The 15,899-nt window shown below is 40.7% G+C and overlaps 1 protein-coding gene across 13 annotated transcripts in view; it reads left to right on the forward strand.

Moving 5' to 3' along the window:
* The window catches only part of BRIP1 (BRCA1 interacting DNA helicase 1), a 313,915-nt gene that overhangs the window by 183,625 nt on the left and 114,391 nt on the right, over positions 1-15,899 (forward strand). For 4 of the 13 annotated variants that reach the window (XM_082201664.1, XM_082201670.1, XM_082201669.1 and 1 more), the window contains exons 19-23: positions 1,990-2,072; positions 6,695-7,018; positions 10,150-10,950; positions 12,920-12,994; positions 14,754-14,832. In XM_082201664.1, coding sequence (XP_082057790.1) covers positions 1,990-2,072; positions 6,695-7,018; positions 10,150-10,950; positions 12,920-12,994; positions 14,754-14,832 — 1,362 coding nt within the window. Of the gene's footprint in view, positions 1-1,989; positions 2,073-6,694; positions 7,019-10,149; positions 10,951-12,919; positions 12,995-14,753; positions 14,833-15,441; positions 15,639-15,899 lie in introns of those variants that run through there. The other 9 variants (XM_082201668.1, XM_082201666.1, XM_082201667.1 and 6 more) reach the window with 6 other exon arrangements.

Genomic DNA, 15,899 nt, shown 5'->3' on the forward strand with positions numbered 1-15,899 from the left:
TGAGCTGGTTTAAGTCTCAGATGTGGGGTTTTCATATTGCTGTGGTAGCATTTGAAGTAACATGAAGTCCATGAAATGTGATCACTTGGGGGGGAGGGAATATGCCAGATGTTGCGCATGGCCAGGTGACAACTCTGCCATGAAATTGCAGCATTGCTTCACTTGAAAGGTGTGGGATATGTCTCCAGTGGGCCCAATACATTTATTTTAACTACACAATTTTGCACTTGGTTTTCGTTTTTCTGGCTCTTTCCCTCACACTCCCCTGGTGATGAAGACTTCACTGAAAGGCCACCTGCAGAATTTTCTGGTGGTGAGCTTGTTACAGGCTCGTCATATCAATAAGAAGGGCCAATCTCTTAAGAGCTGCTTCTGCGCAAGTCCCTGGGCAGTAGGGAGTTACACAAGGAGCAACTGGTGGGTTATGTTTCTAGAAACTCGTAAGAAGAGCCCTATCAGATAAGACCAAAGGCCCATTTAGCCCAGTATGGTGTTCTCACAGTGGCCAACCAGATGCCTATGGGAAGTCCATAAGAAGGGCATGAGTGCACTATCCTTACTTGTCATTCCCAGTGACAGCTGTTTAGACAGCTGTTGCCTCTTAACACGGGGAGTAAGAACTCCATAATGCCTAGTAGTCCTTGTTACCCTTAGCCTTATTTTGTCTTCATTCCTCTTTAAAGCCATCTGTATTGGTGCCCATCACGATATTTTGAGGTAGTGAGGGCCATCAGCGTGGATATGTTGCTGTGAGATTCCTTATGGATTGTGCCTAATTACATTATAAAAAATTAGTCCTTAAGGTGCAATTGCAATTAGTCCTCAAGGTGCCACAAGACTCGGTGTTGTTATTATACGGTGTTGTTATTACTGATGCCATTGTCCAGCAAGCTTAGTGGCAGAAAAGCGGTTACATCCATGATCAAAGTACAAGTGGTTAGATATGAAATAAACATGCCTCTCTTTTATTTTTGTTATTATTAATATTATTCATTTCATTTCTATACCGCTTTACATTTATATTTTTAAGAAAACATCTCAAAGCGATTTACAACACATGGTTTTTTAAAAAAACAACAATCCAGAATAAAATATTACTGAAGAAAGTCTATTATGGTTATGGTTATAATTTTATTTGTACTGTGCCCATCTGACTGGGTTGCCCCAATCACTTTGGGCAGCTTCCAAAAAAAATCTAAAACACTGCGAGACATCAGACATTAAAAACTTCCCTATACATTCAAAGCAATAATTAACAGGAAACTAAAATATTATTTTAAAGATCTCAGAATAAAACAGTGCAAAGGAGGTCAACTACACAATACACATTTAATGGAGCAAAGTTAACAAAAAAATTTATCTTAAACATTTCAGAAGAAAACATTGCTAAAGGAAGTCAAATAGGTAAAATTCACATTTAGAACAACATAATTAACAAGAGAATAAAATATTATCATCAACATAGAATATTGCTGCTGCTGCTGCTGCTTTTGCTGCCAGTCCTGCCAATGGTTGTTCATGGCAGGTGGAAGGTGTGGAAGCTCAGGCTCAGTGAACTGGGTCTGCACTAAGAAACAGCCAAGATGGCCTCTTCAGCAGCCTCAGCTTCTGTAGCTGCAGTCAGTCAGGGCTGCGCCTTCCCAGGCCAGGTTGAAGAAGGTCTGCAAGGCAGGGAGCAGGTCCCTCAGTCACTTCTTATTTGTGCTGAAACATTTAATCTCTGCTTTGTCCTCTCCAATTAACCCATTACAATCATTTCTACCTTGGGTGTGAGTACCAATTTCAGTGGACTCAGAACATTACGGGTATTAGATAATTAACACCCTGATGATTAGCTGAAGCTTTGTAAGTTTTAGTGATAGCTGAAACAGTTCTATCAGGTAAATATCATGGACATTCTTATATTCCCCCTTTCCCAAACTTTTTTTTTTTTAAAAAAAACATTAAGAGTCATCATGTATTGTTTTCTCACCTGTTGCTCTGTTTTAGGTGTATTCGCCACAGGAGCGATTGGGGAGCGCTTATTTTAGTTGATGACCGCTTCAGAAGGAACCCAAACAAATACATAGCTGGTAAGACACATGAATACCCTGGAGATGTTAGTTAGTGACACTTGGCTTATAGCCCATATATATCATGGCCATGGCTTTGGATCATGTTGCTGCTGTGCTGGTTGATCTAAAACAGAGAGAGCCAATGTGATGCCCTCTATACATTGTTGGGCTCTACTCCCATCAGTCAACATGACCTGTTGTCAGGGATGATAGGAGTCGTAGTACACCAGCATCTGGAGGACATCATGTTGGCTACCCCAGATTCTAAGGTTATGCTGAGGGCTTCTGCATGCAAGCAAGGCATGTGCTCAGCCACTGAGCTATGGTTCTTCCCCTTGTGGCAGTAGCTGTTCAATATCTCAAGCAGAGGTTCCCCATCATCTGCTACATGACCCTTCCACCTGAAGATTCTAGACCAGGCTTCCTCAACCTTGGCCCTCCAGATGTTTTGAGACTACAGTTCCCATCATCCCTGACCACTGGTCCTGCTAGCTAGGGATCATGGGGGTTGTAGGCCAAAAACATCTGGAGGGCCAAGGTTGAGGAAGCCTGTTGTAGACATTGAGCCTTGGGCCTTCTGCATGCAAAACATGCCCTTTCCCACAGAGCTATGATGCTTCCATATCTAGGGTTGTCTCCAAGTAAGAGTAGATCCTATTATCTTAATGGATCTACTCTGATTGGAACCAGACCCCTTTCCTATGCATATATCTAAAGCAAGCAAAGGTAATTCTAAAAATTAAATTTTAGAGCATCATCCCCTGTGATTTGTTTTCCTATAAATATGTCACTTTCCTATACCTATGTCACTTTGGTGCAGGTGATAATATTTTATTTACTGTAAAATAAAAAGCCTTCAAGGCATAACTTCTGTGTTGGGTTGTAAGTATTTTGCACCATCACATATGAACAATGCACCCATGCTTTGCTATGGTAAATTGATCTGTGTGAAGTGGCAAATTGCTGTCAACTTGCTTGGGCAAGAAGTTAATGGAGGGTGCATGGCTTTTCTGTAAAGCAGCAGCACTGCGTCTCCTCCTCTCCCCAGTAACTTCTGGTTTCTTCCATATTTTTGCCACGTCAACAGCTCACTTAAGAGCTTTCCTACTGCACTTCATTGGATGCCCTCTGCCGGGGTGCTGAAACCCAGAATGTGACAACTTCATGTCAGGAGTTAGATGTGATCAGTTGCTAGAAGTTAGTAAGGAGAGGCAGAGACATAGAACTGCTCTCTTCAACAGCAGCCACACATCCTCCGTCATGTCTAGTTCTGGCATTTGAAAAACTTCTTCCTGGGCCATATGAATCACTGTGACATTTGGAAACATCAAGCATTTTCATATCTCTCCCTCTAATAATGAGCTTGAGTGGTGAGTGCTGACTGAAATGGAGCCGGAGTGAGAAGGAGGTGTCAGCATCTTATGGAGAGTTCTGAAATTTGCAGAAGTACGAAAACTAACACACATAGTCCAATGAGGAACAAGCATGTGCATTAGCCATGCAAAGTCAAATCTCTGTTGAGGAATGTCCTGCTTCAGCCCTTTACAACTTATAATTTATTAGCAGACATCATGCCTAACTGGCTGGAACCCTGAACAGGAACACTCCAGTTTGGGTTGATGATACAGTGCGGCAAAGTTTCATTTCAATTCCCTCTTGTTTTAGTCCATTGTGCATTGCAGTCTGTTACCTAGTTTGTTACTGTGTGAATTTCTAATTAAAGTAGCTGAATAAATTGTGGGTGGGTGGGTATGTGTTCTGGCCTCCAGCTTTGCTGCTGCAGATACAAAATCTCACAGTTAAAAATGTAGTGAGAGGTAAATAAAATATGGATCTCATGAAATCCTTATGACTGATAACACTGACATTGTACCAAAGAAATCAACCACCCTAGATAAATTCATTGCCCAGTATAAATTAGTAATATGAGGAGCGTTTTTGTGAAGGGCAAACACAGGTACTACCTTTTTAAATATTCATAATCATTCAGCCTTATTAGCTATTAAAATATATATAAGGTGGGGGCATCAGAATGTCTTCTCTGTCTTAATTTTGCATCTCCTTGTTTTGACCGAGTGAGGTTAGTTCTTAATCTACTTTGCTTTGAAGTGTAGAATAGCTATCCTGAAATATCCCAGTGTGTCAGTTTTTCAATAAAAGCTAGACATTTTGGTGCCTCAACAACATCCAAAGGGCCACACGTTGGAGAAGGTTATTGTAAATGATTTGGAGTTGGCGTCCAACAACATGGAAAAGGCCACCTTTTAGGGAAGGCTATTGTAAGTGAATTGGCAAACATTTTCTTGGGGGGGAAAGTCAACAAAAAGGGGAAGGAATGTTTCAGTATTCTTGGAAATGCTTTTAAGCAGCTGCAAACATCACCAGCTCGGATACAGGCAGCCCTGTTACCAGCAAGAGTTTGGTAATCATGACAGATAAATTGGTCCACTAGTACACACTAAGTAGAAGAAACTGCTTTAAATATTAGGCTGTGAACATCAAATAGAGATGGCACCTATTTTTCCCTTTGGTATTTCTAAGCAATTTCATCGAAGGGAGGAGATGAAGCAAATACTGCCCTTGTCTTGACAGTAGATGGTGCTCAGATTCTATCGTACGAAGGGTCTTTCCCTTGTCTCAGAAAAGGCAGCAAGATGGGAGGATATCATTGCCTCACATGAGAGTCTTTCTCGGTAATTTTAGAAGCAGTAATCATGGCAGGTTTTTCAAGAAGTTGGGGGCTGCACTACTGATTCTCAGTAACACATTTCTCGTTGAAACAAAGCAATTTGCCAGAAAATGCAATGGATGCTTATGAATATATATATATATATCCAAAGATAGAATGATTGTTATACTCATGGTATAATAGAATCCAAAAATATAATTGACTTCGAAAGATTCCACTTGTTCAGTCTTTATCAGAACACATGCACTGAAACTGCTTTTAAAATGATCAGCGGTTTGTTTGTTTTTTAAAATTGGGGGGGGGGGATAAAAAGATAGCAACAAAGAAATCCCTTTCCTTCAAAGCATAAAGCCACCAGCATTTCTTTCCCTCTTAAATAGTTTCATAATTTTTTATTAAATTTCTATGCCACCCTTCATCCAAAGATCACAGGGTGGTTTACAGTATAAAAACAGAACATACATAACAAAAAGATAAAATAAATCATAAATATAGTAAATTCTGTGTGGTTTTTAAAATAAATTTTATTTTCAGTTTTTAAGAATTTGCAAATACAAATCTTACAATGTCATACTTCCAATACAGATACAAATCAGACTCCCTCCCCCTTTTGTGGTTTCTTCTCTTATTTAAAATTTTAACACTTTACTCCATTTTTAAATTATTCTACAACTAATCTTAATAATTCCTGCCAACCTAGCAGTTCGAAAGCACGTCAAAGTGCAAGTAGATAAATAGGTACCACTCCAGCGGGAATGTAAATGGCGTTTCCGTGTGCTGCTCTGGTTCGCCAGAAGCAGCTTAGTCATGCTGGCCACATGACCCAGAAGCTGTCTGCGGACAAACGCCGGCTCCCTCGGCCAATAAAGCGAGATGAGCACCGCAACCCCAGAGTCGGTCACGACTGGACCTAATGGTCAGGGGTCCCTTTACCTTTAACTAATCTTAATAATACTTTCAACTGCTTTGATTTAAGTTAACCCTACCAGTGCACTTAGTTGCATACCATGATTTTTCAAATATTCCACAAATATTCCCCACTCCTTAGTATATTTTTTTCCTCTTGGTTTCTTAACACACCCATTAATTTTGCCATTTCAGCATAATTCGATTCCCTGTGTTGGTTGCATTCAGTTAAGTTCTACTCAGAGTAGACCCATTTAAATTAATGGACATAATCTCAATAGGTTTACTCTGTGAGTAGAACACTGGATGCAGCTCTATGTGCACACATCATTATTTTAATGCTCAGTTTTCATGTTGTGGGTTGCTCTCCATACTATTTTCACTGCGATAATCTTTTAACGTTCTCAGTATCATATAGTGTGGCTTTCTAAAACTCTGTTTGGCAACTCATTTTTAACAGGGGACAAACACTTAGACTTGAGCAAGGGCTAAAGGGCCATCGACATTTGCTCCACCCAGTGCCATGGAAGCCAATACCAGAGGCAAATAGCTCTTTAACCTCCTTTCCCCTATTTCTTTGGGGAAGTTAGACTTGGGTACATCCCTCCCCTGTATGCATCCTTGTCGCTTACTCCCATGTGTCTTGCCTTGTGTAGGAGAAGGCACAGCTGAATTGTGTAATGGCAGAATAATAATAATAATAATAATAATAATAATAATAATAATAATAATAGTTGTTGTTGTATTTGTACCCTGCCCATATGACTCGGTTGCCCTCAAGCAGCCAGTTTCCCTTTTCTATTCTAATATACCATGTCATGGCCAGCAGTATCCGTAAATCAGGTTCTAACTCTTCATTGCCATTACAAAATTAGACCAAATGATACAAATCTTTGAATTCAAATAATTCAAAGTTGTGTGCCTAGTGCAAGAAGAAACTACAGCAACACAGTTTTTATAAGGTTTTAAACATGTACAACTTTGATCACATAACTTCCCAGTCTTGCTATATAGTAATAATAAAATAAAATTGTTCTTTCCCAAGGATTGTCAAAATGGATTCGTCAGCTAGTCCAGCACCATGAAAACTTCGATTGTGCCCTTGGTTCTTTGGATGCGTTTGCTAAAACAAACCAGAAGAGCACAGATTCTTCGACTCAGGGTAACGACAGATCTGTGCTCATGTCTTCAAGCTCAAAAGATCTGTCATCAAGTTCTTTCCTGGAGGCAACTCTTCATCTATCACCAGGTGTTACTGTTGAAAGAGAAGTGCATGATTTAACCCTAGAAACACTTTCTGCTGCAGACGTCATTGCAATTAATCCAACGACATCCAGTCAGTCATGTAACATATCTGCAAATCAACAAAGTAGGTTTTCCTGAGGTGTTTTTTTTTAACCTTTTAAGTAGTTTCCTGAAATATTTATGAGAAATTTGTTAAAGTTGACTTCATCTTTTTTGCTTGCAAGTAAGAACCAAAGAACATAAGAAGCTGTGTTATGTTAGGTCAGATTATGTATCTACCTGGCCAAGTGGTGTCTCTTTGTTAGAGCAGAAGATAGATTGTGGTTTCCTGGTGAACCACTGGCCAATTTCTGATGGATACCCAGCGTATTCCTGTTACTGAGACTCTTGGTCTGATCCAGCAATGTACTGTTAATTAAAAAAGAGAGGAAGCTGTTTATAGCAGTTCAGGCTGGTTGTTATAGGGCCGGGCAATGTATTAATACATCATCCAAAATCAGTTTGAAATCCACATCATGATAACAGTTTCATAATATTTGGCATGGCTATGTAACACAAATTACTGTGTGTGTGTGTGTGTGTGTGTGTGTGTGCTATGTAAAAAATCGTGATATGAGAAAAAGACTGTCATCATTTCTCATGATTTTTAATACCCCTGTTGCTCTACACCAGGGGTCAGCAACCTTTTTCAGCCGTGGGCTGGTCCACCGTCCCTCAGACTATGTGGTGGGCTGGACTATATTTTTTTTTTGGGGGGGGGGAATGAACAAATTCCTATGCTCAAATAACCCAGAGATGCATTTTAAATAAAAGAACACATTCTACTCATGTAAAAACATGCTGATTCCCGGACCATCCACGGGCCGGATTTAGGAGGCAATTGGGCCGCATCTGGCCCCCGGGCCTTAGGTCGCCTACCCCTCCTCTATACTATAAAATAACAGTTGCGACAATACGTTAAAGGTAAATAAAAATGTGTCTGTTTTAGACCCCTAAGTAGTAGCAGTTGCCAGGACATTGCCCCATTTGCCTCTACATAGTTGCATCCTTATTTCAGACATCGTGATATATCGGTATATTGCCATGTTTAGCTAGTGAGATATCACAGTGTTGAAAACCAGACATCGCTCAGCACTGGTTGTTGTTATTATTTTCTTCTGTGACTGTTAGTGGGTTTCCAGGATCTCAAGCAGAGAGAGGTCTTTTCCCCTCATCTGCAATCGCCCTCTTTAACTTTTATTATTGTTATTTTTAAATCCTGAGAGCCCCTGGCTATCTCTTACATTCAAAAAGAACCTGGTGGGATCCTGCCCCTTCCCATTAGCATTTAGACTCCCATCTCATGGGACACCTCCTGATCCTTTTAACTGGAGATGCCAGGGATTGAACCTGGGACCTTTTTCATGCAAAGTGGATGCTTCCCCACTGATGAACAGAGTCTCAAGGTGCATGCTGGAACCTTTTCACATGTAGCAGGGCAGTGAGGCCCTCTTATTCTCTTTGTAGTGTCTCTTGTCCACTCAAAACTATTCTGGAAAGTTGTCCGGAATTGTTCCCAGTGCAGAGTGAGGAGTCAGAAAGGCAAAACACACACACACATATATATTTGTGTCTATGCATTTGGCCACACACATTGGGCTCTTTGTTCTTGAGTGGAAAGAAGGGATTAAACTGATCTTAACAAAGTGCTATTTGGTTCAGTGGCAGGTTCTTCCCCCACCCTAGTTGTGTATACATTTAACGTAGGCTGTTACATTATTATATGTCAATCAATCCAGTTATTTGAAAACTAGTAATCTACTAATGCTGTAGCACAATTTCGAGGGAAGGAAAGACACACAGTTATGCTGTTGGTAGTTCTGTGAATGTGAAAATACCATGTTAATGTAATGCTAATAGTATCTATGAAGGGTTTCTGCGCTAGAGGACTTCTAATATCTTCCCTCTAATTCTAAACATTGCAGGGGCTTCTGTGGACATTACTTTCTTCCCAGTCCAGAGCTCTGTATGTGCTTCAGTGCATACCTGAAACTCCCTGGTCCCCAAGGGCTTCTCAATTCACTTTAAGTGGACAGTGATCCCATTCCTTGTAGTAAATGAAGAAGCTCTTGTCTCTCATCTGTATCATTGTCCTTGCGCTCCCAGGGGATTACTAGATTGGCATAAATGTGAGCAAAATTGAAAGGAACTTCTTTCTGAAGTATGGAGGGGGATGACGAGATAGGGCCTTTTAATGGGTGGCTCCTGTTTGTAGAATGTTCTACCAAAGAGACTTGCCAGGTGCCTCCTTCAGTGACTCTTTGGCACCAGATGAAGACATTCCTCTTCTTCCAAGCCTTTTAATAATTTTTATCATCATTTAACACTATCATATTATTTTAGCATCATTCAGTTCTGTCTTTGTTTCTCTCGTGGTGATGTGTTTTTGCTTGTAAGGGTGTCTGTATTTATTTACGCTAGGGTTGAGTTGTTTTTATTGCAGTTTAGTTTTGCTCGGTTTATTACTAGTTGTACTGATTGTATTGGATGTTTTTCACTAGTTTTATTGAATGTTGTCTAGAGGCTTTGGCACAAGGTGACTAAATACATAAATAAGATGTCAGTTAGACAGACAAAACCAGGTGGAGAAAAGAAGCTACAACTGAGTAATGGTGTAATGAGCCTGAAGCAAAATGTAGCATAACAGCTAGTTACGAATATATGTGCCTCTCCTTTTCCACAAACAGTTTAATCTAGTTTATTGGTTTTGAAATGGAGGGAAAACTAGTCAGAGATTCCTTAGTAAGAAAATGAGTAATGGCAGGCAAGATTTCCTGAAAGGAAGCCTTCCCTTGCAATGAGCAGTCACAGCAGGTGTATAGGATGTTTTTTGGTGCACACTCTCTGTTCTTGTGAGGCAACACTGAGGCCCCAAAAGCCTGGTCAGGGCTTCTTGTGAACTGCATTTGCCATAGAACATGCCACATAATTCTCTGTAATGTTCAGGGATTTAATGGCAGAAAAATTGATGAGGTTTCCTGAAGGCTGAAAGTTTGAAAGCCACCGAGTTAAATAACTCTAAAGCGGGAATGAGGCACATGTATCCCTGCTTATATTACTGAACCACAACTCCCATCATTCCACAAGTTGCCCACCCTTGTTCTAGAAACTGAACAGTGTTTTCTGGTGTGTACATGCTAGAAATAATGACAAGCATTCATTATTACCTGTTTCTGTTTATCCAGCTAGTTATATGCCTCTGCCCTTCTATTCCAGATCTTCAGCCATTCTGCCAGACTGTAAAGCAAGAAAAACTAACAGACTCCAAACCCAAAACCTTGATCGGGAAGAACAAGAGGGAGAAAGCAAATAATGAGCTCTCATCTGTCAGTATAAAACAGTATTTCAGTAAACCATTGACTTCAACACCCCTGCTTGCCCTGAATGAGAAAGACCTCTCCAAAGCTAAATGCCAACCAAAGATACCAATGGATGAAAGTAGTCAGCTTGTTGCAAATGAACCCCAGCAGAATGTGTTTTTGGTCGAGCAACAGAGAGCAACTGGATTGTCACCATGTAGAGAACCGATTAGCTTTTCTGCTGGAAAGGCCATTCAAGAATATCCTACCGAGCAGCAGCTCTGGGCTCATGAAGAGGGGAGGGATGTGGCATTTTCTCCAGTGAGTGGAAACGCGAACCTTTCAACATCAGATATAGCTGCAGAGACAGATGCCAACGATGACAGTATCTATTTCACACCTGAACTTTTCAACAGTGTGGAGTCAGCAGTACAGAAAAAGGAGTTGTCAACTCATACTTGCAGCGAGACTGGGATTTCCTTTGAAACTGCAAGCTCTATTAAAGTTGAAGAGCTTTATGAAACCAATGCTCTAAAACTAGTAGATTCAATGGTCAGCATTAAAACCGATGCTGACACGAAGGCAGAGGAGCCTGGAATCGTGCAGAGCAGTGAGAGTACTGGAGGGGCAGTCAGAGCAGCTGGACACAGTACTAATAGCATAGGTGAAGCTGAGCAGGAGGCAAAGAGAAAGAAGCTTTCCAGATCACGAAACAAAGGTGTGTCCGTTGTCCAGTTTAATTATCAGTAGTGGGGTGGGGGGGAAGGCACCCCTTAGGAATGAGTTTTTAGTTTAGCTAGAAATCATGGAGCTATGGTTGTTTCCTGATGTTAGGGATAGGCTTCAGTTAATCAGTTTTTCAGAAAACCAGAACAATGAAAACAATACCTAAGTAAGAATCACTGGATATTATCTGGGGGAAAAGAGAGTTTCCTCCTTCCTCTCTCTCTGGTGATGTTAAATAATGTAAATTGTGTGGCACTGTGTCATCATCTTGCATGGTTCCCTTTGTTATATCGTGTTGCATCAAGGTTCCCTGCCCCTGCAATCAGGATGTGGAGCAGAGAAATGGAAATAGCCAACATGGCGTTGACATGTCATGCGTTTCCATTTCAACATGCTACAGGGAGGAGAGGAGGAGGCAGGGCTATTGCTTTTGGTGGCTGGCACAGAGGCAATTGCAGCCCAAACCCAGATTCATGATGATTGCCATGGTTACAGTCGATGCAAACCCTCGAGTCCTACTCATGTGGAGCACTCTGGGGAAAGATCTCTTGTGTGTCTGTCACAAGTAAAAGTAGCCTCCCCCGTGCTTCTTTTATTGCTTTGTATCACTGGGCTATTCCTAGAAATAACTGGAAGCTGGTCAATGAAGTGGTCAGGAATTATTCCATTTTCAAATAATTACGATGCAGCCCAATTCATTGATTGCTTCCTTTCTGCAGGAGAATGCTGCACCTGAATAAAGGGGGGGGGGTGTTGAAGAGGACCCATGCAAACATTTGCTTTGCAGCCAGCAGATTTGGGGGGCTGGCTAAAAAACTGAAGCATGTAGTCTGCTGAAGCATGGTAGCCACACAGAACCACTGCTACATGTTGTTTTTTTTGGGGGGGGGTTTAACAACTGGATTTCATATGGACCTCACTGTGTGATAGCTTCAGAAGCTGCCATGCAATGGGAAAAACTGGTCCAAAATTTGTTGCTAGTGTGCAAAGAATGCCACTCTCTTTATCTGTTGTTTCTGCTTTAATATATCATGTGCTAGATGGACCAGAACACAGCAGTATAAACAGATCCAGATCATTTTCATCACCTCTTAAACCTACTTAGCATGCTCTTATTTTGTATATACATCTAACAATCAAGGAAGGCTGTGTTGAAGCCTTGAGGATGTGTTCAGTTTTGTTAGGAAGATGTGCTGTGTGAATCACCCCTTACAGCTTCTGAACACTTTACACAGCAATTGTGTTTCACATAAGAAATGCGTAAAGTATGGTTGACAACTGCTGATCCTTAAACATCTAGGGAAAATTGTGGCCAAAACAGGACTCCCTGGGAAGAAAAATATGTTTCTGTTCTCTTTGCCACAGGAAATATCTGTGTTTGTCACACAAAGGGTAAGCTGGCCCTTAGAAATCTTTGTTCTGTTGAACATATGCCAGCAAAACCTCCTTTGTACTGTTGAATATATGACAGCATAACAGCCTAATTTCATTTTTTAAAATTTACCATTTTCTACATCTCATCAAAAATATTTCTCCTAAATGGAACAGATGATAAGAAGTGCTGAAGTTAAATATACTCATTTTAGAATTCTTCGTTATGTATATTGCATGTATGTACATATAAAGGTAGAATCAGTGATGTTTTTTCAAAACCCTTTCAGTCCTCCTTTCTATCAGGTTCTTTGAATTTAGGTTACAAAATGCTTATGGCTTTAAGCACTTTAAAAATATTGATAAAATAAATGACACTGACCAGCCAGGTTTATAAGTTTTCATTCTGTGTGTGTAAAATGTACGTAATGGGGCTCGAATATAACGTTGTGTTGTTAAGAACCTGACCCAAGTTGTCCTCAGTGGTGGAAATACATAATAATTTGAATAATTGTGGGAGTGCCTTGCGAAATCACTGATTCTTAGTCACACTGGTGCAAAATAATAATCAAATCCTGAATTTATTGAAGGACTGAAAGTACAGAGAACATATAAACGAAGAATCAGGAAACCATCTATTAAAGGAGGGGCCAAGTCACTGACAGGTAAAGTCGGAAACAATTTGTAGATTTTCAAGTTTGATTATAGCGGTAGTTATAGTAATCCAGTTGGAATCAGGTTAAGTAATGAGTGGATCTGGCCAATGACTTGTCTAATCTTGCATCCTCTTCTCCACGACACGGTTCCAGTGGAAGCTGCCCGTTAGGTAAACAAGACAATTCCCATCAAGTTTAGCCTATCCTCAGCCAGCCCAGGGGTCAGCCTCCTCCTCCTTAATGTTAGTGGTGTCACCTTAGAACTTAGCAAGCAAGAGGATGGGGACAAGATCAGAATTAATGGACCTAGTCTGTCACAGGCTCCAGTTCCACCTACTCCTGCGCTCCCTGCTTTCTCTTCCCTGCCAGCCCCAATGGACACCAGCCTCCAATGCACAATATCTTCCTTTGCCTAAACTGCTCCAGTTTCTGGGGTGGGTAGCTTTGGTACACAAAGGAGCTGTGGTGTGCTGTGATGGGAAACTCTCGTGCCACTAAAGTGGCTCCAGAAGAGAGGGAGCAGAAATCTTGCAAAATCTGTCCCAGATTCATGTGCAGGGAACTGTGTTTCAGAGACTGGTTACGTGCTTGGTACTGTTTCGCTTTTGATCAAACAGGATACCCAGCAAAAATATATGCTGTTGGCTAGCTAAGGCAGCCAGGTGTGTGTCTATCACTACAGCCCTTATTGACTGTTCCTTTTTTTGTCTTATGATACTTCACATATTCTCTTGACTCTGCTTGAGATCACCAATGCTGTGAAGGCCTGGTGCTTAAGTTGTTCCCACAGCGCAAGCAGGAGCCACAAGGTAGCCCCCCCCCCTGCATGGACAGGGACTTCTCACATTTTGTGACAGTGCAGTGGCTTCCACCCCACCAGCGCTCTTCTTCATTGCCCCACAGGACTTCACAACAGTCTAGTCGCAGTTTCAGCCTGAGATTTTTCTGACACTCCTAGAAGACTTCCCTAATCAGTACTAGCTTTTTCCTGACTTTCGTTAAACAAATCTGGGGGCAATTCTAATTCATGCTGGTATACAATATTTTACATTTGAATGAGAATTTCAAAGAATTGGCTTTATTCTGTTTACTGGATGCTGCTGTGTTGTTAGCCTTGAGCAAAGCATTTCCTAAAGAGTCACATGTGTTGCATTCAGCAAATGAGCAGGCTGTCCTGCAACAAATAGTTAGCATTTAGGGCCCATAAAAGGGAGAAAATGATTTTTCAAAAAAAATATTGGTGGCACTAACATCTATATCAAGCATTAATTACAGCCTGAGAGAGGAACGAAAACTGGGCTAGAGAATGGTCAAGAGCTACAAAGGTTAAGGAAGGATGGAGTTTCTATATTTGTTAAAAATCACCAAGCGGCGCTTTAACTATGAGCCTCCCGCAATAATAATTAGCAAAGTTTGAATGGATCTTAGTAAGACAAGATCTGCTCATCAAACCTATTTAAAACAGTGAACAGCTGGGTATAAAGTGCTTTCTGTATAATGCAGTCATGTTGGGCAAGTCATTTATTTTAATACTTTTTTATATTACCAATGTATGTAAGTTTCCAAGCAATAAAATATTGATCCAAATGGCTTGTGCTTTCACGATGATGACTAATTTATTTCTGTTTGAGCTCATGATTGTTATTATTGTGTTAAGTGATGAGAGACCAATAGGTTCTCTCTTAAAATAATTATTACACTGTGTGTTTAGACACAGCAAAGCCTTTAATGTGTTAGTTTATATCTCTGTTATTTCATGGTTATGAAGGAGATGCTGAGAGTTCCAACTTGCAAGTCGGTACTGTGTTATATTCTCTGGAGGTGAGAAATATTGCCTTAAGTAACTGGTAAGATCTTACTATTAATCTCCTTTTAGTGTGCTATTTTTTATTACTACTACTACTACTACTACTACTACTACTCATCCTTAACCACAGATTTCCCAATTACAACAATATAAAAACACAAGGTTAAAGTCAGTTAAAACAATTTACAATCAAAAGAATAGGGTGAGTCCATATATATCAGGTGTCAAGACTAGGGTAAAGAGATGCATTTTCTGCATATGATGAAAGCTATGTAGTGAAGGTGCCAGGCACACCTCCCTGGGGAGAGAACTCCACATCTTAGGGGCTGCCACAGATAAGGCCCTCTCTTGTACCACCCTCCTCCCAAACTTCCAAGAGAGGGAACTACCAAGAGGGCCTCTGTTGATCTTAATACTCAAGAGCATCTGTAGGGAAGAAGGTGGCCTTTCAGATATTTGTGATTGTACCTAAGAGCTTGGGCATGCCCAGCGGGCAACCTATGTGCTGTTCTCATAAACCATTTTTTAGAATCTCCCCTTTCCCATTTCAAAATTGACTTGTAGCATACCTATGGAGGGCTGTTGTTTGAGAAATGCAATGCCTGGGAAGTGTTTCCAGATTGCAGACATTCTGACTTTGTAATTCCAGAAGTAGCGGGAGAATGAATCCTCTACTGATGTAGAAAAGAAAATAATTTGGAAACTACGCCAAAAGGCTGTGGAATCTTTTAAGGGTTGTGCTTATGAATTGGGTACATTAACAGAAGGTGATCATCACAGATAAGGCGTGACTTGCACATCTATAGAAAACACTGACAGTTTATCAAGCAGCGGTGAAATCATAAGGTAAAAGACCTCCTGCAGATATTTCCCCAACTATTATATCCCTTGGCTGCTGTCCAAAAAGCTACTGTACATATGTATCCAGAGGGAGTTTTGACTTTTCTTCTTTGAGCAGCAGATCCTCTATCACAAGCATATTTTTTAAAAGCACATACACACACAAACTAATTTTTGAAAGGGGAGTGCTTCAGGCTTAGTGAAGGTTGTCAATGAATGCAAATCTAAAAAGTGCTTAGGATTAATTTTGAGGCTCTTTAGGTTGCC

Source organism: Podarcis vaucheri (assembly GCF_965113315.1).
Source record: "Podarcis vaucheri genome assembly, chromosome: 15".
In the NCBI taxonomy this organism is placed as follows: Eukaryota; Metazoa; Chordata; class Lepidosauria; order Squamata; family Lacertidae; genus Podarcis; species Podarcis vaucheri.